At 41.0% G+C, this 27,953-nt stretch overlaps 2 protein-coding genes across 3 annotated transcripts in view; one reads left to right on the forward strand and one right to left on the reverse strand.

The window, feature by feature from the left end:
• The window catches only part of Eato (Engulfment ABC Transporter in the ovary), a 218,506-nt gene that overhangs the window by 168,676 nt on the left and 21,877 nt on the right, over positions 1-27,953 (reverse strand). The window contains exons 4-7 of one of the 2 annotated variants that reach the window (XR_010518394.1): positions 27,175-27,887; positions 26,192-27,112; positions 25,304-25,983; positions 20,668-25,237 (exon numbers count right to left, since the gene is read on the reverse strand). Coding sequence is in view for 1 of the 2 variants with exons in the window: in XM_065232610.1 (XP_065088682.1) it covers positions 25,043-25,237; positions 25,304-25,983; positions 26,192-27,112; positions 27,175-27,887 (2,509 nt within the window). In the remaining variant the exon portion in view is untranslated. Of the gene's footprint in view, positions 1-19,502; positions 25,238-25,303; positions 25,984-26,191; positions 27,113-27,174; positions 27,888-27,953 lie in introns of those variants that run through there. The other variant, XM_065232610.1, reaches the window with a different exon arrangement.
• Positions 153-2,213, forward strand: LOC135710158 (uncharacterized). The gene is made up of 2 exons (XM_065232671.1): positions 153-411; positions 479-2,213. Exons 1-2 carry the CDS (start codon positions 244-246, stop codon positions 884-886), a joined length of 576 nt encoding a protein of 191 aa, XP_065088743.1. The 5' UTR covers positions 153-243; the 3' UTR covers positions 887-2,213.

A 27,953-nucleotide genomic window follows, 5' to 3' on the forward strand; every position in this document is an offset into this window, starting at 1 on the left:
TGTTCTAACTTTTTATCGAACTAAGTTTTGAAAAAGTGTGAAATTCATAGGGCCAAATACTGGCACACATACCCTATATGTGTTCTTCCAGACACCATGCAAATTTCGATTTAACCATAGTAGGCATCCTCCACCTATTTACCTACTGTCAAATGTTTTGCTAGACCAAATTTTACGTGATGAGCTTGTCGAAATTTTAGTAGAATTTACATTTAAAAAAATCTTCAAAATAACCGGGAAAAAATGAAACTCCATTTCGATTCAAAATTGTGCCAGTATCCGCAAACTATTTTTCCGTTTGTCCTAAATTTCCTCCTTTGGGATCGCAACCTTCTAACGAAGGTTTGCACCAGCTGTCCGTTCTATCGCTACTCAAGCACCTTTGTCGGGTTGTATCTGATTGTAAACCTGGTAAGTAAACCTACCTTCCACTTGCCATGACAGGAAATTCCCTCAAAATCCTCTCAATCTACTCCAGATCTTTGCATCCTACGAACTGATCCAGCAAATGCTCAATCCCATCGCGACGGACAAGCTTACGGTTCCGCTGAGGGTGTGGAAGCTGAACCTGACCCTTCAGATACCGCACCAATATCTCCTGCTCGGGCGGGCTCTGTTTTCCGTTCAAGCCTTGGCCCGGACGCTGTACAATTTGGTGGTGGGGAATGTTGAAGCCCTGCTGGGATTGGTGCTATTTGTGCCGATCTTCTTCGCTATGAATGTCATACAGTTCGCCTCGGAGTGCCGGATGAAATGGGGAGACGTGGAATTTCGGACAGTTTTGTGGAAGCAAATGCTCCGGCTCGGATCGACGGTAGTGTTTTGGAGTAATATTTGCTGCTTGCTCTACAATCAATACGCGGGATGTATTTTCGATCATACATAAATGTTTATTGCCTTTTTGCCTATAGGATGCATTGTGTTGTTTGTTTGAAAAGAAGACATCACGTGGAACACTCTTATACATAAATGTTGGGGTGTACAAAAATCGAAATAGTATACATCTGTTAAAGTATATGTTCATTAATATAGAAATGTTGCTTTTACTATTCACCAACCAATATCTTTCTGCTACAAGTTTTGTATGGAAAATCCGTTCCCTCACACAACAGCGTATTTTACGCTATTTAATAAATTGGATTGTGCACTAGGGTGAGTCAACTCAACAACTCCCTGTTCCCCAATATTCGTTCAGTGCGTATTGAAGTCCCTAACAACTGTGCAAAAATTGAACGAATTAATTAATTGAAATTGAAATAATCTCGATAATCTCGATCAGGGACAATTTTAAATTGTATATTGGAATATGTATGGAAAACAGAACGATCCTCTTCTTTATTTTTTTTTTTCTTTATTACAGTGACTTTCAGCCACTGGCTGGTTCGTCACTTAGACGATCCTATTCATTTGCTTACCAAAAATCCAAATATTGCTCAAATTTCACCAACTTCGATTGAGGATACTATACAAACCCACGATGTCAAAGACTGCGATTTGATTTGATCTTTGTACATTTTAGATCAAGTTTTTCACAGCTCATTTATTAATATAATAGTAACTGTTTCTCAGAAGTTTAATCGATTTGCAGTATTCTACAAAGTTCTGCGTAGTATTACCAATCTATTTCTACGATTTGGTAAACTTTGAGCAATATTTGAATTTTTGGCAAGCGAATGAATACCTAGGTTCGTTTCGTTTTCCATATAAAGACTGGACTCGGAAAAAAATGCGACACTTTGTTTTGGGTGTAACTTTTTATCGCGTGGGTAAAAATTAATGAAATTTTAGGTAATACTAGTTTAGAGTGTTATGTATATGTGTGCGCGATCTGTCAAGTAGTTTTCAAGATGCATTCGAAACAAGAAGAGCTACACCAGCAAATCTTGGGCGCGGTGTTCAATAATCCTGGTCAGGCGCACAGATCGATCGGCAAAAGGCTTGGAATCCACAATTCCACCGTGTCCCGCGTTGTGAAGATGTTCCAGGAGACGAAGACCATCGAGCGGCGCGCTGGAAGCGGCCGAAAACCGAAAACGGAATACCCAGAGAAGGCGCGGAAGATAAGGCAGTACTTTAAGAATAACCCGAACCTTTCCACCCGAGACGTGGCCAAAAAGGTCAATTCGTCGAAGTGGTTCGTCCAGCAGACCATGAAGCGGGCTGGGCTACGTGTTTTTAAGGTCAGGAAGGCGCCAAACCGGACTGACAAGCAATACACACGGTGGCCAAATTGCGTGCGCGGAAGCTGTACCGTGAGTGGCTGGTCAAGCCAGGCTGTCTCGTCATGGACGACGAGACATACATCAAGGCGGACACCAAACAAATCCCCGGCCTCGAGTTTTTTGTCGGTACGTCCCGCAAAGAGGTTCCGGAAAAGTTCCGGAAGAGAAAGATGGACAATTCGCGAAGAAGTACCTGTTGTGGCAGGCGATCTGCGAGTGCGGACGGTACAGCAAGCCGTTCGTTACAACCGTCACCATAAACGGGCAGATTTATCGAGAGGAATGCTTGCAGAAGCGCTTGCTGCCCTTCCTCCGCTCTCACCGTGGTCCCACGCTGTTCTGTCCGGATCTCGCTTCGTACCATTACGCCAAGCCTGTAATGTATTGGTACGAAGCGAAGGGCGTTAATGTGGTCCCGAAGGAGGCGAACCCGCCAAATACACCAGAACTTCGTCCGATCGAAAAGTTTTGGGCGATAATGAAGAAGAAGTTGAAGAAAAGCGGAAAAACATTCAAAACCGATGAAGCTTTGAAGAAAAACTGGGAGAAATTGTGTAAGGAAGATGGGCAAAGCCTCGCCCAAGATCTCATTAGCAGTGTTAAGAGAAATGTACGAGCATTCAGCTTGGGGGAGGAAATTTAATAAATAAGTTATGCCAAAACATAGCTAATATATAGTTATTTAATCCCTGAAAATTTGAGAAGTATCCGATTTAAAATAAATTTTTGGTGATCATTTTTGTGTGTCTCATTTTTTCCGAGTCCAGTCTTTATATTGGAACAGCCATTCACCACGAATTAGACAATCTTCGGTTTCCACGCTTTACCAATGGTCATACCACCTCAGATAGTGATGACTGTTTCCACCTCGGTTGTCAGCTCAGATCAGCAAATGACGGTCGATAGAATTACTTACATCATCGTTTTGGATGGATTTGCGTTATGGGGCTGAACCAATACCATGTGCATTTCAATTTGGGATAAACATCATTCTACAAAGGGCATTACATATTTCAACTGAGGTCCGTTCGCTTCTCGTATCAATGTTCAACCTGCATTAGAGAGGAGCATCATCTGATTACAAAACAAACCGTCATCCGGTTGCAGCTATGATTCGATTTGAATAGTTTGAGGTTTCATTCGAACGGAGGATGATGTTTTGGTACAGTGTAGTAGTCCTATATATCGGCATCAACATTGCAAAAGGGCAAAACTAACAACGATGTCGAACTGTAAAAAACGCTGTCAAAGTTTTCGAAGCAAAAAAAAATGATTTATTTTAAAGCAGTAAGCAGTGTTTAGTTTGAGTTGGTCCTTGTTCATCAGTTCATAGTAGTTTGGATTTTTATTTTGTGTTTTTAGTGTTAAAAATTCTCAACAATTTTGATTACGCCCTTCTGTTTTCGTACCTTTTGTTTGACCAACTGTCAATTTGGCCTCACTGACAGCGCCTTATTCAATCTTTAAAATTTGTCGAACCTCTTAACGGAACCTCCCTTTATGAAGAGTTTTGAGTGTGTTGGTTTATTTCCTTTAAATTCCGTTATAATTGCTTATCTTTTGACAGATACGCGTATTTCGTCTACTACTTGCAGACTTCATCAGTGCTAAGTACTCAACACCACTTCAGTGTCAACATTTCAAAGGGGCGTAATTGCATTTGTAACCAATGGCTTTAGCCGCCTATTTCTCGTGAATAAAAACTTACTCGTGAAGAATCATGACACCAGCAGGTAAAGGAATGTTTCCTTTACTAGCTAGCATTGTTAATTGTGAGGGATGGGCAGGGCTGGTAGTGCTGATGCGATATAATAGTAGTGACTTTAGTGACTAAAATTACGGAAATAGTGACCAAATAGTGACTTATAAATACTAAATAAGGGCCTTATTACGAGTGTCACTTCACGGTGAAAACGAAGTGAAGTGACCAGTTTTCACTCACGGTGAAGTGATTGCCGTGTAAATCAAATGGGAATCACTTCACCGTGAGTGATAAGTTGTCACTTCACCGTAAAGTGACATCGGTAATAAGGCTGTAAGTAACCATTTATATGGTAACTTAAAAATTCAAATACGGTTTGATATTGAAATAAACTTTTTATGTCATGGCACTTAAAATCAAATTTCATAAATTCCTCTAATTTAAACTAATTTCACAACAGAATCTCCTGGAAGAGCATTTTAAGTGATTTGATTTCAGAGTTGCTTCAGAATGATCTCAAGAACTTTTTTAGAATAATTCCCCTTCTCTTAAACTTAGAGGCAAATAAGCTTTAACAAAAATAATATTGCACTCTTGAAATTCTTTGCAAAACAATTAAAAAAAAATTCTTGAAAATAGATTATTTTCGTAGTTGGAAATGCTTAACATCAAATATCAGAATTAAAGTGGATATTTTATACGATAGATGAGGAGATGAAAATAAAGAATTGATAGTTCCGTTGTATATAGAAAATAGAAAGCGAACAAAGGGCCATTTTGAGGAAGCTACGAATCGGGTAGAGCATCTCCTTTACCAAGCTCATCCGTTAATGAGAGATGGTGAGGAGTGTTTCCCCCTGCCACCACTGGCAAAAGGGATGATCGCCTCGGATGTACCTCGGATGTGCGGAAACAGTTCTATTGATTGTTTCACACTCAAGTCGCCATCTGACGTAAACATCTACCCGTTTCGTACCTTCCACAAAAATTGTCCTTGGCTCGCTTTCTACTTTGTATATACAATTTTCACACTGCCGGACTATAACGGATCTATCACCTCTATAATTTAATCTCCTCATCTCTTGCCTCATCTATCGTATAAAATCTCCACTTTAAGTCTGATATTTGATGTTAAGCATCTCCGACTATGTATGTTCACTATTGTTCACGCATGAAGTAATAACACATCATTAGTTAAAGTGGATTATTTTCGTTTTTCATTGATTCTTCTAGGAACTCCCTGAAGGCTCCTTCGTAAATCAATTTTAAATTTATTTGAAGTCTTTTTCGAATTTCAATGCAATTTCAGAAATTTCATACATTTCTGCTTAGAACAATCTTGGACTTCTCCCCTTCGATTGGAAATTCAATTCGTATTCTCCTTAGAAATACCATAGTATTTCCTCAGAACTCTTAAGAATTATTGGAAGTATCTTCAGAAATCACCTCAGAATTCTTTTAGAAGTATCTGCAGAGACCATCTTTGGAGTTCACGGGATTTTCATGGAATTTTCATTAGAGCTCCCTTAAGCAAAATTTCAAAACTAATTTTGAATTCTTATTAGAATTGGACCTTGAATTCTCATCCAATCATTCTTCTCGGAACTCTCGTTAAAATTCACTCTCCATTCAATATTCCAATATAAATTATTTCCAAAATTGTTCCGGAGCTGAATTTTACGTCTCCAATAATTTAAACAATAATCAAAAGCGACGCTCGTATTTGTTAAGCCAAGCTTAACTATGTAGGTAAACCTGGCTTATTCTCTGATATATCTTGGTGTCTTCCCTAGAATCCTTTAAAATTCTCTTTAATTTACTTGGGATTTTTTTAAAGTTCTTAATCATCCTTGAAAGAATTTTGAAAATCTATCACAGACCAGTGTTCGGAAAATAATTCTCAAATCTCATTCATTGAGTCTCCTTGTGAGAATAAACTCGCGTGCGAATGTGGCAAACAAAATTCACGCTTGAGATTCTTATGCATATTCACGCACTGACACTCACAACGTCGAAAAATCATTCCAACTTCAAACTCTTAAAAACCACTAAAACGTCAATTGATACCATGGTTATGCATGTTTTGTTAGTTCTCCAACCCCTGATGCACAAACAATAGTAATAACAATAAATAATGCCAAAATATAAATAAATGAATTTTCGAATTATTAAATGAATATTTTAGTAGTGAAAAAGTGACTTTAGGGATTATTTTTAGAGAAATAGTGACTTAAGTGACTTTTTGGTGTAGAAAGTGACTTTTTAGTGACTGGCTTCAAAATAGTGACCAAGTCACTAAAAAGTGACCTACTACTAGCCTTGGGGATGCGCTTTCATTTGCGAGAAATCGATAGCTAAAGCCATTGTTTACAAAAGCAATTACGCCCCTTTGAAATGTTGGCATTGACTTATTGTTTTTCGGTTTTCAATTGCGCCCTTTTGTAAAAATTTAATATATTTGGTTTCTTTCGTTTTCTTTAATTTAATTTAATGTAAAATTTAAATGGTTGTGAAAACAAAACAAAGAAATAACCACCATCATCTCTGATGGAATTGTCAAAGTCCCAGCGGTAATGAACGCGCAAACGGAGGTCACTTGTGTGCGGGTACTTTTCAGCAAGACATTGCTTCTCGGTAAGTAATGCAACATCGGATATGCAATGGAAAGGATGCTGATTGCGTTGGTTTTATTTTTGTTTAAGCCATCAGAAATCAGCTGGTACTGTTGTTCGCCGATAGCACCGAATTGACCCACACACTTAGACAAAATGTTGTAAATTTAGGTGCTCTGAGACGGACATATACGAGCGTAAATTTTGACATAAAATTGAGTTATAATAGACGCGAAATTCACCTCAATCAAACGTACTTTTGAACTTTTCAAGTCTCGGAGCACTTAATTTTACATGACATGTTTGTTTACGTCTCATTTTTTATGTCAAAGATGGATTCCGTCACGTGTAAATTTAGGTTTTTCTAAGTGTGCAGCGATTGATAAACAAGATTCTTTATAATTAAGTTGGAACCGCGGAGACAGGATAAACGAATCGGGAACTGGGGTTTCCAATATTAAGGTGAAAGTTAATGCTTTTCCGTTGATACTGAATCCACACCCGTTCGAACCACATCCAAATTCAAAATGCACCAATACCAACAAGCATTGCAAATTAGGAAAATGAGAAGTATCGAAATTTTGACCGTATTCGTAAACACAATATGCTTGTATTGTATAGGGTTAACTACCCCATTTCCGGCCTATTAAGCACAACACGCACTTAGTTTTTTTTTTTTAATCTAGCGCAGTTTAACATGGTAACCCGGTTAACTAGAAGGTCAAATTAAAAATGAACCCCGTTAAACCCTAATAAAATTGTTATGGTTATTTAACTTAACGACGTGTTCTAGGTATAATCCAAACCATTTGTGGAATAGTTTAATCATTTGGGTTATCATTCGTTTATGGTATTTTTTTATTAGGCAATGTGCGCAGCGTCGTTCAGATTAACGGGGGTCTACAATAACAGCAAAACACACCGAAAATAGTTTTCATCTGAGTACTGCGGAGTAAATCGATGTCATTTTGCAAGCCAATGGAAAACTGCTTGAAAATTTGTTCAAGTTTAAAATTGTTTTGTTCTTTCTCAGTTGATTCCCGCCAAAAGCTCTGAGCCAGGAGTGCTCGAGCCCCCATGACTCTATCAAAGTTTGTTTACATACATGTTTCGCCAAAGTATGTTTTACTGTAATTGAAAAAACAGCTGAGTCATAAAAACTATGCTGGTTTTTATACTTTCATCATTGAGCCGGTTGGTTTTTGTCTTTGAGATTACAATTAATACTGTGTTATGAAAAAGTATGAATCATTTTTATGAGATTGCAAAGCTTGACGAGAGGTAAGAACAGTAACTTAGTTTGTTGCTTCTGAATGTTTGGCTCCCGTTTGACAGTTCTGACTGGCTCCCAAGTGACAAGCACATTGAGTGAGTCCGCAGTACCCAGGTTTTCATGTAGCTTCCATTGGAATTGAGGGGGGCGACACATCTAAATCTCAATACTAGATGCTCAAAATATTTCACATTAGCGAATCAATCTTCGAAAACTCTTCTTTCAGTTCTCGCATCTATTTGCATCTACTTGCATCTTTTTGCAGGAAATCTTCAGAATCGCCATTAATCTTCTTTCTATCTATTCAGCGTGCACGCAGCTAGCCACAGCAAAACACAATCTTTCCTGCAACGTAGATAGAGTCGTCCCCCTCGATTGGAATCGCAAATTATTTTCATCTATAAACAAAATTAATGGAATTCATCTGAATTTCACGTAACATTTATGCGATCGCGTTAATTTTATATGATTTTTCATATGAATATCATCGGCATCATAATAATCATGTGATTTTGTGGTGAGATTTTTAGCTATGTGAAATTCACATGGTTTTCATCTATTAGATATGTGATAAATTGTCTGAGGGCAGGCAAAGCTAAACATGCAATTGTTCCGATTCGCCGCTCACTCATACCACAGACAAACAGACATAACTCATGGAATATTTCTCATTGTAAAACATCGTCGCTAAAACCACAGACAAACAGACGAAACTCTTTGAAAAAGTTTTTCTTGAAAACATATATCTCAAAACATAGGACCTCAGTAGCGACATCTTTCAGGCTTCTCGCGGAAAACAAGCTTGCTCGCTAACTCGCAAACAATATTGCATAAAAGTTCTATAGAATGTATAGAAACGTCAAAGTGATCCGATGCCAGCGCTGCGGCGAGTAGTTCGCGGAACTGATAATATTCAAATCAACCGTTAAATGCGTGAACGAAGATACACAATGAAGAGTTACGTCTGTTTGTCTGTGCTAAAACGTTACCGCCATCTGTTGAGTAGCTGTGATGGGTAGTACGCTGAACAGATGACGGTAGTGTGTAAACGTCAAACGCAAGGGAATTGACTATGCGAGACTGAGACTCCAACTGAGATACTTTTAAATTGACCGCTAAATGCTTGTTCGATGAACAGCTTGTTAGTGTTATGTCTGTTTGTCTGTGCTCATACCATGTCACTTGTTCATCATTTTTCTTATTTATTACATTCTTTGTCTCTCATGAGACTGATAATGAAATCCAACCAGCCACCGGCCACTCGTGGCGCTGTTGTGGTAGCGGTGATAAAAAAAATGTATACAACTGTCAAACGCGACTCACATCAGTATTTTCACTTTGGAAATTGAAAGTTCACCCTTTTCTGTACGTTTTGGTGATCAAAAAGCTTATCAAATTACTCGGGGGAACTCGGGGAGCAACAAATTTGCGGAGTGGAGAAAAGTTGCCACTGTTCATGGAACAAGGAAAGAGCGAATATGCTCCCATCATTTTGTTGAATATAAGTCCCAAAGTTTGTTGTCGTGGGGTAATTTAAGATTAATTTCATGTGACCGCTCCCCGGGATGGGAAATTTGCAGCACAAACCCATTCCCCTCAATTTTTGCTTTGCTGCTGATCTACCGGTATGGCCAAGGCACACAATATGCTAGGTCTCTAAATCCGCTAGCACGGAGTTCCCAACATAATCCAGTATATCCAGCAGACTGACATGGACGTCGATTTCGGGATAGGAATCTGCAATCATACAAAATATAACCTAAATAATATCGATACATCAAAAAACGCATTTTCATTATCTTTCAATGACATTGCAATGCAAATTAACATAACATTACATTATTCGACGAATTTCCTACATGTATCATTCATAATAATGATCGTATCTCACTATTTTGAACTTTTTTTTTTCAATAATTTGTCATTCAATCTCTGGAATTTGAACCGGCTGTCGTAAATTTATCACCATCGACTAGTACTATTTCCCACCACTAGTGACGCATAAATTTCACCTGGATTCTAGTATATTGAAATCAAAAAATATCTTTAGCTATGAACATGGTTATGTACATCTCGTCTCGTCAACAGTGAAATGGAGCTCGCCCAGCGGAAGATCAAACCAGTCATCGGCTGCTTCAAGTGCTTCCTGACCAGCCGGAAACAAGTTGAAACCATCGACAGGGTTACGCATAACCGAAAGGCTCAGGCTGTTTTTGGCTCAGAATGGATCAATTTAGATGGTCATGTTTTGAACCCACCACAGCATGCTTTTGGCGCTACTGTATATGGACGATCAAATTTATGAGGGTGTCGCTAAGTCGGTGGCCTCTCGTTAAGTAAGTACTACATCAACATTTCCTTCCCTATCCCTAGTTATGGTAAAGATGGGCGTGGCCGGGAATAGCGACAGTCATGCTTCTGTTACTCTTGTCTAGATTGGAATCAATGTTTACTCCCCAGCATTATTCCTGAAAGTAGTCTAGCTGAGAATTTCAGAAGAGACGTGAGTGTCGCTAGTATCCAATCTACGAAGTATATCATAACAACGCTAACGCTACTGTATATGGACGATCAAATGTAAAATACAACTGTGGTAGCCTGTCAAAACCTCATCATTTTCATTGATCCATTCGACGTTGCATTTATGATGGTGTGCAGAAAACACAAACGGATCATCAATTTTGATGTCTAATATCGATTTAATGGACAGTATGGATCCGGGAGTATCTACTAGAAGGAAGTATCTCCGAAAAATCATCCTAACAAGCGACGGCTTAGAAATAGTTGATTCCCAAAGTTACCGTTCCTTCACTGCCTCATCGCTAACAGCTGTCGCTTCACCAACAGAACAGCTATGAATTAGAGCCGGAGGAACACAGTGACGACAATGTTGATAAGGTTCCAGTTCTTGATTGTAATTGTTCAGTGCATAGGCTGTGCCTTCCGCTAAGAAGGCTTATCTAGGGACCAACCCCCTAGTCTATACACCTACTGTCCTTCCCGTTGCACTCGTCAGCTCGTGCGATACTATAGACACACATGGGTGGTCGTATCCGGGTCCTCCCCTGGGTAGGCTCGTGTCCGTCCAGGTTCTGGTACATTAACTTATCTATATGCATAGTAATTATACTTTTAAAACTCACCTTTTGATTATTATGTCGAAAATGCTGAAACTAAATAAAGGTTAGCGATCCATATAAGGTGTGTGCTGCGACGGAGTAGTAATTGAAGGAAATGAGGTTCTGATGTGAAGCATAGGTAATTCTAAAATAGGCAAATCAATTAATCATTAGCTGCTAACAGTTACTAATATGGGTACGATAAATCACTCATCAATGAGTATTGCCACTCCCACTGAAAAATGGGCAAAACCTTAATCATAAATGGATATTCGATTCCTACCGTGTATTTAAAGTAAAGTTAGAATCTTATCAAGCAAGCACACACCTTTTACGATTGTTATCCTACTCACGGTTTCCTGCACATACGACTTTTCCTAGATACAAGCTTCGTCCAGTATACATTGGCTGTCTTCAACCGGCATGATCCTTTCTGTCTGCTTCCTCTTGACGGTGCAAGTTTAATTCTTCTTTTCTTGTTCGAATTTTCTCGCTACTTTTCTCCTATTGAACTTCTGGTCGTGTTTCCATTTGTCCTCAGGCAGTAAATATTAGTACATGATAGGAAGAAAGAAAGAAATAGAACAAGTTAAGTGTGAGCCGCATGCATTGGTTACTTATTTGGGTCATGGTGTTGTCTTCCCTATTTATTTGCCTCTATTCGCTCTCATATCGCAACGTTTAACTCACCCCCTTCCCTCACACTATTATGGTCGGAAAAGAGAACCCATATTTAGTAATCTATCGCGAACTGCGATGCAGAAGATATTAATACCAAACTAATCTGGAACTGGTCTAAGACATATAACCCAGTGAGTATTGACACATCACACTGTTGTGAATGAGCACGGACGCGAGATTTACTAAAGGGTGTCCACGATGAAATTGCCACACTATGAAATTGCTCTAACTTTTTAACCGTTGGGTAGAATTTAATGAAAATTTGGGTGGATTTAGTTCATAGTGCATTATTTACATCCTGCAAGTTTTAAAGTCCTGTGATCAAAACTCGCGGAAATGGAGTCGAAAGAACAGCTCGTGCATGATAAAATCTTGCGCATTCATCACGAGAACAAGGATCTCTCGCATCGTTCCATCGCTAAAACGTTGGGAATCGCGAATTCCACGGTGTCGCGAGTGATTAAGCGGTTCGAGGAACGGTTGACCACCGATCGGAAGCCCAGAAGTGAAGGAAAAAGTATTCCGTACAACACCAAAAATCACAACCGCGTAGTTGGGGCCTTCAACCGAAATCCGAACGCCTCCGTTAGGGATGTGGCTAAGAAGCTGCACCTAAGCCGAAGTTTTGTCCAGAAGGCCAAAACTAAGGCTGGGCTTCGAACGTTCAAGGTACAAAAGGCCCCTAATCGCGACGAGAATCAGAACAAGTCCGCCAAAACCCGTGCCAGGAAGTTGTACCTCAACATGCTGACGAAAGTTGAATGCTGCATCATGGACGACGAAACATATGTGAAGGCCGACTTCAAACAGATCCCCGGCAACCTGTTTTTCACGGCCAAGGATAAGTTCAGTGTTCCGGAGCATGTCCGCACTCAGAAGATGTCCAAATTTGCGAAGAAATTCCTGGTTTGGCAAGCCATCTGCACGTGCGGGAAGCGGAGTGCACCTTTCGTGACCCAGGACACGATGAACGGACAGGTGTACATAAAAGAGTGCCTCCAGAAGCGGCTGCTTCCTCTCCTGAAGGCCAACAACGTTCCAACAATCTTCTGGCCGGATTTGGCCTCATGCCACTACTCCAAGGACGTGCTGAAGTGGTATGCGGACAATAAGGTCAATTTCGTGCCGAAAATGTTCAACCCTCGCAACACTCCGGAGCTCCGCCCCATCGAGAAGTACTGGGCGATTATGAAGCAGCACCTTCTTAAACGACCTAAGGTAGTGAAGACAGTCGAGGAACTGAAGAAAGTATGGGTTTACATGCAAAAAACGGTTGATTCACAGGTTGTGCAGAATCTTATGGCCGGGGTTAAGGCCAAGGTGCGGGCATTTGCGTATGGACTGTAAATAAAATACGAGTAAAATGGTAAAATGAAGTTTAATAGTTATTTCTCAATCCCTGAAAATTTGATGGCAATCGGATGAAAACTCGAATTTTGCGAATCAATTTTGTGTGTGGCAATTTCATCGTGGACACCCTTTAGAGTATTAAATGCAAAACGCAAATCCAAAATAAAACTTGACAAGACATCGTCAATCCCCTTATGCTTGGGCAGGGTCTGACGATTTGAATCTGATTTTGATCAGTGAACGGGCCCCATATGGTACATTTTCTCATTATGAACCTGTCATTTCCAGCCTATCTGAACTATTTAATAAATGGAAACCATAACGCTTCCCCTAAGCGGGCCTCCGCATCCTATCTCTGTCTTATCTCAAATGCCAATGGTTTGAATGTATCAATATATACATTGGAAATGACTTCAATCAAATAAACCCATACCCCACTCACTTGGCCAGGCTTCAGAATCGTCCAGTGGGCAGTGCGCTCTACACTCCAAGTTCCCTTTCTTTCAAATTCACCCCAAATTTGATATTTTACCCCTTTGAGTGTTCATTAATCACAATGAAACATTGTGACAGAGCACGGACTTGAGGTTACTAGAGTATTAAATAATCTAGGTCCTATTTAGGATTATATCTGAAAAATCCAAATCTGGCCAACGCCCACCAGTTGATAGGGTTCCAGTTCTTGATACCAGAAAAACCTATTTGCCGACTAAGTGGAAAAAGCTATCTATCACGAACATATTGACATCCACCTTGCAATCATCGTGGTCGTCAACACTCCTGCTTTTCCAAAAACTTCCTCCTTTCTGACCCTGCACCGCGGACGGATTGCGCAAAGCAAAAATGTTAGATAAATGTTTGTTTATGTTTTGCTGGGAACATTTTTTTTTCATTTTGAAGATATTTCTATATTACTTACCATTCTGATCAGCTTTACTTTTTTGTTCATATCTGCTATCTATTGGTAAAAACAACGATTAAAATAACATGAATAAAAGAAAACGTTTGACCACAAACTTGACAATATGTAGTTTGACAGATGATTTAAAATCCATCACCGCTCATTAACCGTTACATATGGGTTGGCATCGTCGCCTTTTATGGCCACCAAGTCCTAGATGGATTAGTACCCAGTAGATTATTCCACCACAACACTTCACCAACTCTTTGGAAGAAGCCCTGAAACTCATAACTTTACCGCTGTGACTCTGTAGAGTGACTATGTGACCGTGCTGAGCTGATGCAGCAGTTGGCATCGAAAAGGGTTGCCGAGACACAGCAACTTACGAATCAATTCAGTCGGCGTTTCATTTCGTCTCTCGAAGTGAACGACCGAATAACTTGATCGATCGAAGCGTATAGTGGAATTGGCCGGCAATATGGCAATATGCTCAATCACCACCCCCGTACCTGTATGTTAACTGCACGAGATTCGATCGAGTACCGGTGACAGCTGCCGTGAAGTGACTGCCGATATTCGAAAAGGTTAGAAATTTCGATAAGCTTCAACGCTGCCTGGGATATTTGGTCCGATTTCAGGGTGGCCACAGAATTTTTATTTTGAAATTCCCGGTTTTTTCCCGGTTAAAACATTTATATTTTCCCGGTTTGCCTCAAACAAAATAAAATGAAAATAACTAAGCAAGTTTTCGACAATTTTCATCAACAAAAACAGAAAACCAAACTCATAGCTGAATCCAGATGAAGATACAAAAATAATAGGAAAATATGTTTATGTTCCATACAAAATGGTCGAATCAGTTTATATTTAAAAAGAAACCTTAATATTACACTTTACTTTCTCAGCTCTTTTAGTTTAACGTCCAAAGCAGCAGCCTCTTTCTCTGCGTCTGCCAAAAGTTTGGCCTTTTTCATTTCCAACTCTTTTATTGCTTTGTCCGCTTCCCTCTTTCGGCTAGCTTCTTTATCGCTTGCAATCCCCTCAGCTCACTTTGCATCCAAAAATTCCTGGTACCGACCTCGGGCGTTTCAACAGGCGTTGTGCTACCAGGCTTTCCTCGGATTGATTTACCACCAGGCACTCCTTGTTGACGGAAAATCCGCGCTTCTGGGCTGCATTTCCGTGAGATATTATCAATATCTTCTTGACAAACGATGCCAAATTCGGAAGCTGTTTTCCAGAATCAGCAATTGCCTTCAACCAGAAATGATCGACCCGTGTCTCCTGTCTGCGATATCATGAAGCAATTAACTTGAAGAAGGCCATCGTGCAAATTTGCGAATATTCATCCTTCACCTTGTCCGCAACAGCTCCAGCCAAATGATCTTTCTCCACCATATGTTCCAAACAAAACTCAAGTCGTTTCTTGGCTACATCTGGGGAGTTTGAAATGACAGATGGACTTAAACAAGAAATATACCTTGTTAGAGCATATCGAAGTGGCGAACGGTCGAGGAGTTTCGTCAAAAATGCAACATAATAGTTTTTGCAGTCGTTGCGAAACACCAAGAGTTGTTGTTCAGACAATTTTCCACGGATTCCTTCCGCTTTGATAGCCGCTTTTACAGCAAATCCCACGTCTACTTCAGCTGATGTAAGAAGGTTGTCCTGATTTAAGTCAATCTCCGTTAGCGCTTTAGGTTTCTTTTTAAGGCGGTCTGGCTTCACCACTCTCTGCATCGCATTTTGAACTAGGCTTGTTAGTTCATCGTACAAAAAGGAAGCAAGTGGTTCTTCTTCTTATTCGCATTTCAAGCTTATTGCTTAGTGCATATTAGCTTATTGCGTGCTCTCAACTTAGTGTTCTAAATGCACTTCCACAGTTATTAATTGAGAGTTTTCGATGCCAATACCAATTGCATGAATTTGTATATTGTGTCACAATGGTACTCTATGCCCAGGGAAGTCGAGAAAATTTCCAACCCGAAAGATTCCCTCGACCGGACCGATAATCGAACCCGCCGCCTCCGGCTTGGTAATACCAACAATCAATACGAAACTAACGATTTTAAATTGGCTCACTACTTGACTAGCCTATTGGTCCCAAGCAAATCGACTAACGTACCCCATTATAGTATAAATTCAAGTACTACACTAAGTTTGTTTTGATTCGCTATGAAAGTTTGACAGATAAATTGAGGGGTTAGTGGATTTTCCTATGTTTCGAGGGGTGAATCGATTAGCTTGGGACCGAAGATAGTACCAGAGCTGAGCCAAAAAGTTGAGCTCGTTTCTTCGGGACCTTCTGGTCTTAGAGTTACCTCTATGGTAATACCATAGAGGTAACTCTAAGACTAGTAGGTCCCGAAGAAAATCATTATTATTTTTGGCTCACTCAGTACCAGAACAACGGTCCCAAGCAGTCCCAAGCTATTTCACTCACCCCTGCATGTTCTGCATGAATCCACACACCCCTGATGTTATCTGTCAAACTTTCATAGCGAATCAAAACAAACATAGTGTAGTAATAGAATTTCAACTAGAATAGGGTACGTTAATCGTTTGCTTGGGACCAATAGGCTACTAAAGTGGTGAGCCAATTTAAAATCGTTAGTTTCGTATTGATTGTTGGTAATACCGTGCCTTTACTGACTAGGCTATGAGGCCCCTTGAAGGGAGCAAGTGGTGCATCACCCTGAAATTCTTTCAAAAATGGTTCCACATTTGCCGCTGCAGCTACAAAAAAGCTCAATTTAGGTCCAAAGAGCTGATCCGATACCGTTTGGGACACCACTGAAAACGCGTTGGAGCTTAAACCGCCTTAAAGCTTGTCCTGAAATCGGGATGACTTTCTTTTCGTTTTGACTCTTGTTGAAATTTTACTGCCTTCACATATGTTCGCAGATGAGGAAGCATATCTAGAGCTCGTTCTGCTACTCGCTGGTTTTCCACCCACCTGACTCCGCAAAATTTGAGCGGCAATATGGTGCTACCAGTAACTGCTATAAAGTCAGCACGTCTTAGGGGAACATCTTTTAGCAGGTAGTACAACGACATCAGAAACTAATCGATCTTCCAGTCCGTTTTCTGCATAACGCTCTTGAACGAATTATGGACTACATGAAGACCGCTGCCAATGCTGAGTAAACTGAAGGAACTGCTCTCACGCATCTCTTGCAATTCGGAGGACAGATCGTTAAGGAGTCGCCAGTTCACGTTGGGTCCATCCATAGACACCTGAATAACTTTTTTCAACAGTCCGGGATATGCTTCGAAACACTTCTTGATCCCACTCATCAAGTCAATCGCTCGTGTCGATGATAGGAAAGCTGAGCCTACATATCTTGTCTGTACTTCCTGCTTGTCTTCATCCCAAAAATGAATGCTTACATCAAGTTGCTGCCGTTGTGCAATTTTGTTCAGTGTTTCGTCGAATCCAAAGACGACCTCGGAGCAACTTTCAACTTTGGTCAGTAAGATCTTCTTGAAGTAAGGTGCCAGACCGTGTGTGATGAAATAACCAACTTTGGTGCGGCTCATCTCCATCTTCGAAGCAATTTGGCTGTCAGGAAACATCTTCTGGAACAGAGCAACACTGGTACCTGCACTACGGTATGAACCATGGGTGGCCACAGTTTCAAGTGCCCATAAAATTTCAGCGGACGTCACCGAATCGTTTAAAAAATACTTTTTCATGACAGCCTGATTGGCGCCTACTGCCACTTCAGATGATGTTGAAGCATTTGTCTGAATTGAATCGACCAAGGTAGTTGTACTCACCTTGGGATCGACAGTCAAACTTGAAGTTGAAGATATGATTTTATCATTTGTTGAACGATCTGAAATTTGAGATAGAAGATCAGTATTTAATTCATAGAATTCTTGTATTAAAGTCTCAGCACATGATGAACTTGATTCGATAGCAACCAAAACAATAATCGAAGCTTCGTTGCAAGTTTCAGTGCATTGTGGTATAATCAAGCGTGTTATTTCGGAGCTTACCATTCGTTCCAAATAAGCTGCTGATCGGCAAATTTGAGCGACGTGCTGCAGCCTGATGCTGATGGCCTTTGCTTTTTTCATGACTCTCAAAGGCCACCCTTCCCATCGTATCAATTTTGAATGATTTATTGCACCAGGTGCATCGAGCAGCAGTCGGTACTTTGGGCGCGCTCCATGGATAATCCTTCTCATACCTCATCGAATATTTTGTAGTCATGGTTATTTGCTCCAACTTTCTCAAATTTCACTACTCTTATTTGATAGTTTTACACTTATAAACACAGATGGAAAACGCGTCTCACTTTTTTCAATGCAAATGCGGTTTTTAACAGGCCAATGCTCGCGAAATGAATGAAAAAAACACGAAGCTTTTTCATTGACGAAGGTTGATAGCTCGTCGTCGGGTCGGTACGTTTCAGAACATACCAATACATGCGAAGAGCCGAACGTGAGGTGAACGAAAAAGCTTTTAAAAGAGAATGTCGAACGAACCCGATCGTCCAACTTTGCTGAATCTTTTTCAGACGCTTGATCGCCGTCGAAAAAAAAGCTTTAAGCCGCTTAATGTCGTTCGTTTTTGTTCTGGAGTAACAGCAGATCTGTACTACCGTACACCCAAATTTTTCAGGGTGTAGCTGTTTGGTGCATGTTTGTTTATAAACGAATGATGCTGAGCTGTCAATAGCTCGCACTTGTTGGCGCTCAGTGTTAGGTACACCTCGAGAACGGAATCGGTGTAAGAGAATAAAAGCTGCCATCGCCAGTCAAGATCAAGGTGGGACTGATTAGCATTTTCGAATTATATTGAGCAAGTTGGACTGAGAAAGAGTGTGAACTTGTGCATATGCAATTAAATTAAAATAAGATATATAATTTGATTTTTCCCGGTTTTGTTTCGGAATTCCCGGTTTTCCCGGTCCATTTCAAATTCCCGGCTTTTTCCCGGTTTTCCCGGTTCTGCGATTTGCAAGGATTACTTACTGTTCACAGCTCAAACTCTGAAGCTGATTGTACGCTAGGTTCACCGAGAAGCTTTCCAACCGGAACTTCTAGCGCTCAAGAAAAGAAATGATACTAAGCGCTATTTGTTTTCCGTGCTGAGCACCAATGCTATGGACGCCAGGGAGGCAGCTCCCACACCTGGACCCTACCTATCGACCCATCAACTCATGAACCGAGGACCAACGGCTTTACTTCCATTCCAAAGGAAGGGAAGGCGTGATCAGAGACGTTATGCCTCAGAACATCCCGGCGGCGCCGACTGGGATTGAACCCAGGCCTGCTGGGGTGAATATTCGTGATTATGCCAATGGCAATGGAGGTACGCATGTCGCGAGCTTGGATACCCTCCTCGCTTAATTTTCGCGATCGGAAGGGGAGTATATATTATGATGGGAAAAAATGCTTCCTAGCGGTGCCGTTGGTGTAGTGGCCTGGGTTCAATCCCAGTCGGCGTTGCCGGGTTGTTCTGAAGCATACCATCTCTGATCACGCATTCACGCTTTCCTTCGGAAGGTAATTAAAGCCGTTGGTCCCCGGTTCATGAGTTGATGGGTTGATAGGTAGGGTCCAGGTGTGGGAGCTGCCTCCCTGGCGTCGGTAGCATTGGTGCTCAGCACGGAAAACAAGATCGACGAAAAACAAATCAAGGGAAAAAATAAATGCTTCCTGGAGGGATACGCAGAACCAATGACCATCTAATTTCAAGCATCGGAATATCGCGTATTACTTCTACAAGTTCGACATCGTGGACTACACCGAGCAGCAACGCATATTGGACGAAGAGGAGCCCAAGCGGAAGAAGACAGAAGTAAAACTCAAGTCGCCTCCCAGAAAAAATGAGAAGAACAACTTATGAATATTTGTATATTTTATTATTCTTATTTTTATGTTACTCGGCTCCATCGTTTTTTTTTAAATAATTGTAAAGTTCATACACGAATTGTGAAAAAAATATCGACTTTCAAAATGAGATCAAAATAATACAAAATTGTTCCATGTTCAGTATTTTAAAGAGTTTGAAATATTTTCAATGTCTACGGATATTTACGATTTTTACCAAACTTCAAAATATTCCAAGTCATCGTCGGAAATTGCCTATGTCCAAGATCTCCATTTATTTTCTTCAGCTTATAAGAATCTTGGAAACTTTGGGTGAAGTCTTTAGTATTCACGTCTCTCACGCAGCAGATCACAACTTCAAATCTCATCCCGGACAAGTCACGAATGACCTTAAAAGTTTTCGAGTGACTACAACAATAAAAAATACATAGGGTTGCAAAAGAATTAGTTTTCAGAACTTGCTAGAACTTGGAAGCTGTCAGCAATAGCAAGGATGTGCTAGAAAATAAATAATGCAAGTAAGTAAAACGGTAAAACGTTGTAACCATTGTATGTAGTCTACTTTTGCTTGATGAAATAAATAATTCATCACCAACAATTGAAAAGGCCTCAACTCCTTTTTGTAAACAAACCTCGTAAGAGCATTTTCCCCCCTACCTGTTCATTTTGTTGGTTTGCGTTGATGGACTTCGGTTCGCTACAAAATGGCCTTACAAGGTTTGTTTACAAAATGGAGTTGAGACCTTTTCAATTGTTGGTTTTGAAAGTGCTAAATATGCAATGGTACGAGGTCAACAAAAGTTCAGATTGTTCCAATAAAAAGAGCTCAACCCTCCCACCAATGGATCAATGAAAATGCTGAGGTTTTGACAGAACTGTGCTGTGGCTGCCACAGTATTTTACATTTGATCGTCCATGTACAGTAGCGCCAAAAGCATGCTTGTGGTGGGTTCAAAACTTGACCATCCAAATTGATCAATTGATCATTTTAGATGGTCAAGTTTTGAAACCACCACAGCATGCTTTTGGCGCTACTGTATATGGACGATCAAATGTAAAATACTGTGGTAGCCACAGCATAGTTCTGTCAAAAACTCAGCATTTTCATTGATCCATTGTTGCCAGCAATTATTGAAGTTGAAAAAATAAACTGATCTGACACCACTCAGATAAAAACATGATGGATTAAGATTGACAGAACGGTGGATGGCCCGTTTCGGTTTAAGCTTTCGTATGCTAGCAATGTTGTGTCGTTTGTTTGGATGTTGGCGTCCAGTGTACGTTACGCAATACGTTCGAATGTTTTTGTTTGGGGGAGTCAGGACATACTTGATACCCTGGTATAATTTTGGACATAAGTATCTCGGAGGAAAAATCCTAAAATTGATGCGGTTTTCGCCCAGGCTCTTCGGAAAATATCTTAGGGGTAAAAGGGGCATAGTGAGCATCCCGTGCACCAGCTTTGACTACCGGCCGTTCGGAACACATTTATTGGTGGTAGGATCAATATCATAATGATATTGATCCTACTACCAGTTGATTTGTTTCATGCAGCTAGGGATCCAGGGCCAAACTGCGAGATGCTCACTATGCCCCACCTGTTCACTATTCCATTCCTCCCTCTATGTAAATTTATAAATATTCTAAAACCTCCAAAGTGATATATAAATTCTTAAAAGTTCGTTTCTTCTGAAAGATATTCTTACTTGATCCCCTTTTGATGACATTTTTATACCCCGTACAGACTATGGCTTATATCATGTAACATAGGCTGTTATAGGCAAGACAGCCTATATTACATTATATAAGCCATGTATTAAGTGGTTGTGAACTCAAGGACCCATCCTATGATTTTTTTTAAATACTATCGAGTCTCTGACATGATATATACTTAGCGTTCAGAATCATAAGGGCCTAACTGCGATGATCGATTCTCTTCATCGATTTTCTCTTCGAATTACCATGGTTGGAAACTAACGATTTTAAATTGTCTCATTACTTGACAAGCCTATTCGTCCCAAGCAAATCGATTAACGTACCCCATTCTAATCTAAATTCTAGTACTACACTATTTTTGTTTTAATTCGCTATGCAATTTTAACAGATAAAATGAGGGGTTCGTGGATTTTCCTATGCTTTGAGGGGTGAATCGATTAGCTTGGGACCGAAGAGAGTACCAGAGCTGAGCCAAGAAGCTGAGCACGTTTCTTCGGGACCTACTAGTCTTAGAGCTACCTCTGCCTATTGTGTTACCAAATGCTGCAACATGGCTATATCGATATACTCACAAATTATTTCTCAAATATCACTTACTTCGTACTACAATTGTAGAAATTTGAAGAGATTGAAGTGCCTATTAATTTTGGTACTCGGAAATTAAATCTGTGGTAGGGAAAACACATCAATCACAGAATCTGAGCATACCGGACGGTACCTACGTTTATGCTTATCGATGCAAATTTTAAGCTCCTCTTATTAAGAACATTGATCATTATTTTAATTATCGTAGTAACAGTTGTATATTCGTGCAATTTTCAATAGTTACCTTTTGAAAATTGATAGTCTAAATTATAACTGTTTCGTAGAATTCCCTATTGATTTGCTTGCGTATTAAGAATCAAAATTCATCATCTCTGGATCAAAATCAGACCACTTTTATGCCGCGACCGACTTTGGTTTTTGAAATTGTACCCCCAAAGTTGCCTTAAAAATACATGTTATGATAGATTTATAATTATGGGAACTAACATCCGATTGATGACCTTGACAAGTCTCGCGTCACTTTTCAAATAGACCAATCTATATTGATCGATTCTCTTCATCGACTCTCTCTTTCGTTGATAACTTGGCTGCATTCAAGAAACTATTATTAAGCGTATTAGACGATAATGACAGCTGAACATGTTTTTGGAGCCGAGTTATTTACGAAAGAGAGAGTAGATGAATAGAATCGATCAATGTAGATTGGTCTATTTGAAAATACTATTTAACAAATTTATGGTAGTCCTGAAAATGCCCGTTTTGTCGTGATGTTTGAGTAATGCTGAGTTATTAAGGTGTTTAACACAGATAAGGCAGACGAGCTCTATGTTGTTTGGAACAGTGACGCGCTTGGCATAGATGGCCAACAACGGCTCATGACGAGAAACTGAAATCCGATTAGTAGCGGTGCAACGTCTTCCTCAATCTTAGGCGAATGGACCGCTCAGTGGGCTGCATCTCACACTTGCGATCAGCCTTTGGTCGTGTGCTGGAGAACAATCTACAACGCCACGTGCCGAAAGCACTGCTGCTGCTGCTGCTGATGATGACCACTGGACACCACAACTCACACCACGCGGTGATTGAATGCACACCGTTCGGTGAGACCAGAGTTAATTCGATTTTTAAATCTGTGTTAGGGAAAGCGCTTTTCGCAGTCAATCGGTGATAGTTTGCATTATTACAGCAACATTCGTGCAGTTTTCAATAGTGATCTCTTGAAAATGGATGAAAAGTTCATTTTAGCAGATTCGTAGATAACATTCCAATCAATTGGCTTGTTAAGAATTCATATCCATTCGCTATTGACAGAGTTATAAGTGGTCAACACCTGACCACTTTTCGAAACGCGATCGATTTTGGTTTATTGAAATTGCACCCTCAATATGTTCCCGAAAGACGTAATCCTACGTCAAAAGGAGATTTCCAACTGGCTGAATTTCCTCAATTGAAAGGGGAACATATTCTACTAGCAAGGTAACAAAAATGTGTGTTTCCTTTGTAAGATGGAGGGGCATCGGATGAATTCCTGCACCAAGCGGAAGGAACGAAAACAGCTAGTACAACAACGAACGGAAGAAGAAAACCAACAACAGAATGAGGAAAAGTACGCTGGTTTAGTAGAAGTGGTTGATGTCCTGGAAGAAGAGGTGGTGGTGATGGATGTGACGTCTCTGGACGCCCAGAAGAACAGTGTAGAGGGAGCAAGCGCTGCTGAAAAACAGCAGCCGCCTGTTTTCAAGTGCAAAACAATGCGTATTACTACTACAAATTCGGGATAGTGGACTATACCGAGAAGGAGCGGATGAAGGATGAAGAGGAGGCCAAGCGGATGCTATTGCTGAAGGAAAAAGAATTGGAAGAAGCAAGGGAGTTGAGAGCACGGATGAAAGCGGATGCTAAACTCAAGTCACCTCCCAAAAACAAAACAAGAATTTGGAATGGTAACGGTTCTTAACAACCCATTATTTGTAAGGTTCACTTCCAAAAAACCTGAATACATAAGGTTAAAACTTTATCACACAAACGTCCATGAGTTCCATAATCATTTCAGTTAAAGTTTAGCAGGGATTATAAACAATTTTTAACCATTTTCGGTAAGGTCAAGTAATGGTTCGCATTCTCATTCTCAAAATAAATATTTCCTAAGCCCCACTCCAATCAGAAAAAAAAAATCGGGAATTCCTATTAGGGGCGGGACTTAAGAAGCATTTTTTTTTGTTTTTGAGTATGCATAAAAGGAGGAACTTACAATTCTAAATCTAAAATCTCTAATCTAAAAGGTGCTAAAAGCATACATAAGTATACCGTCCGGTTTTTTCAGTGCTATGTACTGAATTCTGAAATCTGTGGTAGGGAAATCACTATTTTTCACCACAGAAACTCCCCGTTTTCTTATAAGCAAAAGCAAGTGTTCGTCAATTTTTTGCTCAATCGATAGATAAACGATGTACCGATGACCAATGATTGATTGCAGGGATTTCTCGTTAAAATGTTCTGATCACGAGATATGAGCGATCAGTTGCACAACTTCGCTAACAATAGGTGCAGAATTGTGGTAAAAATAGGTGTCCTGAACTAAGTCCTACCTTAAGTGTGTCTAATCCTTGGGGAATCAAGTCTCCCCTAACTGAGTTTCCAACTTCAAATCAAACTGAACACAGGATCAAAAGAAATATCACCAATTCAATGATTAATTCTACTTATTCAAAGCTTTGGCCTGGATAAAATCTCTTCTGGATTTCGAGAACACGGTGTGGGGTGGATAGAGTCCAGTTGATGGTGGTTGTGTTTTTAAAAATCAGTGCTTATGGTGATCATACACAGTAAGTGCTTATGGTGATCATACACAGTAAGTGGTTTTGCATATGTGGAACGTGTCGGTGATAACTACGTCAACGTTCAAAATGAAGGTGAGATTCGTATGATACGGTGCGCGTGTGCCGTTTGGAATGCTGCCAATTATATAAAAGACCATTATTCCATATTTCCTAATATACGTAGTATGGTAATGGGAGACGGGGGGGTGTATTTCACTATCCCTACACAGACAATATTTTTGGTAAAAAAAAAACAGCTACACAACCTCTTGCAACTGACAAACCCGGGAAGTCGACAGAGTCGGCCTGAAGTTGAGGAATATGTCCTCCAGTGATGTTTCGTTGATTGAAAAACTATTTATAAGGCCATTGTAGTCCACTTTCAGGGCGTTCATCTCCCGGAAAAGTTCAGAAAGTCTTACCGGGTCCGGAATGAGGAATTTCAACATACCCTGAAAACGAAACGAGATACAGTCATTCGTGTTAGGCACTCTTAAACAGTGGCGAACTCAACTTACATCGTGCTCCTCCTTCAGTTCACATCCGAAGCGCTGTTGGATTTCCTTTATCAAATCGCAACTTGCCTGGGACTCTCCGTCGTTGAGCTTGAGCAACAGGTTGAATCCTTTGCCGTACTTTTCCTTCAATCGCTGGATGAACCCTATGCAACGCAGTTGCCCACCGACCATGATCGATAACCGATTGCACAACTCCTCGCACTCGTCCATGCTGTGCGAGGTCAGAATGATGGTTTGGTCCTGTCTCTGGAGTGCCTTTATCCGGCTCCACACAAAGTGGCGTGATTTGGGATCGACTCCTGTCGTGGGTTCATCCAGGAACACAATCGACGGATTGCCCAGCATGGCTAGAATCGTGTTGACTTTTCGTTTCGTTCCACCGGAACATTCGTTAATTCGGCTGTGGGCGAATGGAAGAATGTCCAAATCCGTCAACCACAGACTGATTAGATGATCTATGTTCGGCACATTCTTAACCATTGCACTGTATCGGATCAGCTCGTACGGGGTCATGAAGTCCAACAGAGCGTCCCCCTGGGGACAGTAGCCGAACTGGGACCGGTAGTCTCGTTCTACTGAACGTTTTACGTCCCGTTCGTTCAGGTAGATCGTCCCATCCGAGATCGGGAGATTTCGAGTGATCATCTGGAACGTACTGGTCTTACCGGCTCCGTTCATACCTGGGAAGAAAAATGAGAATGACTTGTAGATTAAAGGCAGCTCAATGTGTGTGTTTTTTTTACTAAAAATGGAAAGGTGCTCTATGAAGTATTCGAATTCTGGATCGCTTCAAAATAACTTTTTGAATTGCTCATTAAAAAGCATTACGGTTCCCTCGTACTACATTTATCCTCACCGCTTAACTCTGTTCTGCGCCCATACACTTACCTAACAATCCAAAGCATTCGCCTCGCTTCACAGCAAAGCTCACTCCCTTGACCGCCGGCAGGTCCAGGTAACTCTTCTTCAAACTATGAACCGCAATTGTATGCGAAGCAAAATCCGGCGGTTCCTTCGAAACCATATCGCACACCATCTTGGACTCCGCATCCACATCGTCGTCCACTTCCGCGGCCATCATTTCGTAGTTGGAATCCGGTTGATCAATCCCTTTCCTGCGTTGTCTTCTGCAGTATTTCTTTAAGAGCTTGCCGCTTCGCACCTTTCGCTCCACTATCACTCCCTTCCGGTAGATGTTCTCCACCACTTCATTAAGCATCAACATCAGAGCGATCATCATCAACGGCATCATGCAGTACGCGTAGGTCAGATTCAGTCGCGAAATGACCGAAGTGGTACGAGTGTCCATCGCATTCTCGTTCAGCAGAGCTTGGATTTTTGTCAACTTTTGATTCTCGTAAATCACCCGCAGCGAGTGTTTCAGGCCGAATTCCGGAACCACATGAAACAGGAATATCAGAGCATCATTATCGTTAATATGATCATACCCATCGGAGAGAAGGAACACTCCGCAAACTCCGAAGATCATAAGATAGCTCATGAAGGTAACGGCCGTATCCATTTTGTCTACGCACTGACTGATGATGTAGATCATCGGTAAGGCCGCGATCCCGTACAGCAGCAGGATGGTGAGAATCTGACGATGCTCGGTGCTGGTGAAGAGCCTATCACGATCCAAACCGTAAGCGAACATGAACACCAGAAGACAGATTATGACGTGGAGCAGAAAGTCTACCAAAAATGAACCACTCCAGTACACGTAACGATGGATGTTCTGAAGCTGCTTGAATCCGGTGGATGCCTCGAGATAAGGAAGCTGCAGAAATTGCAAGACGTAGAGCATGAATACTGCAAAGACGGGGAATTTGTTAGACATTCACTGATTAAGTAAGGGTGAAACAATGACCTACCTATAGCGATCGCCTCGGTGAAGACGTACGGCGTGATCGAGTCCAGCTGCATCCTTCTCGTCGAAGGGCTGTTCTTCACCATCACTTCAGCCTCCGGATAGCCGTAGTAGTGCAGAAGCAAATTGCTTCCAATGTTAGCGGCAATCCCAGCGCTGTGCAATAGATTATTATTGTGCAGCATCTTCAGACTTCGTTCGGATACGTTGAACTCGATGGCCGCTATCAACCGATGGCGATAGCGCATCTCATCTCGCCGCGCTTCCTGTACTAGATAGTCTTCGATGTTCTGCTCCTCCAGCATGATCAGGTCCAGCTCCCGAAAGTAGGTTTGGTTCTTGATCGCGGCAAAGTCGATCGGCCGATCGTTACCGTTCAAGATGATCACCGCGAAGGCTCCGGCTACGGTGGAATGGTGCAACTTGACGATGCCGTAGTCGGTTTTCGTGTAACCTCCACTTAGGACAAAGCACAGGACTGCCGTTGCGATCGGAAGCACCGACATGAAGCCGTAGATGTGAAGGTTTCTCCGTATGTGAAGGTATTTCTTGTACGCGATCGCTTTGTACTGAGACACCAGTTGTAGCTTTAGGAGCAAGCTTTCGCGTGGTTTCGTCGACTGAATGTCATTGACTTCGGAGCGTTCATATCGGCTGGGTGAATCGACGACATCGATGCTCCGTGCATGTTCCAGGGCCTTGTTGCTCGAGGATGAACTGGGCAATAGGAGGGTGATTAGACGTTTGTTTTGGGCAATGATTCACATTTTTGCTAAAGTTCGG

This window comes from Ochlerotatus camptorhynchus, unplaced genomic scaffold (assembly GCF_037179485.1).
Source record: "Ochlerotatus camptorhynchus isolate MF236.1 unplaced genomic scaffold, CSIRO-AGI_Acam_v1.1 ptg000370l, whole genome shotgun sequence".
Classification (NCBI taxonomy): domain Eukaryota; kingdom Metazoa; phylum Arthropoda; class Insecta; order Diptera; family Culicidae; genus Ochlerotatus; species Ochlerotatus camptorhynchus.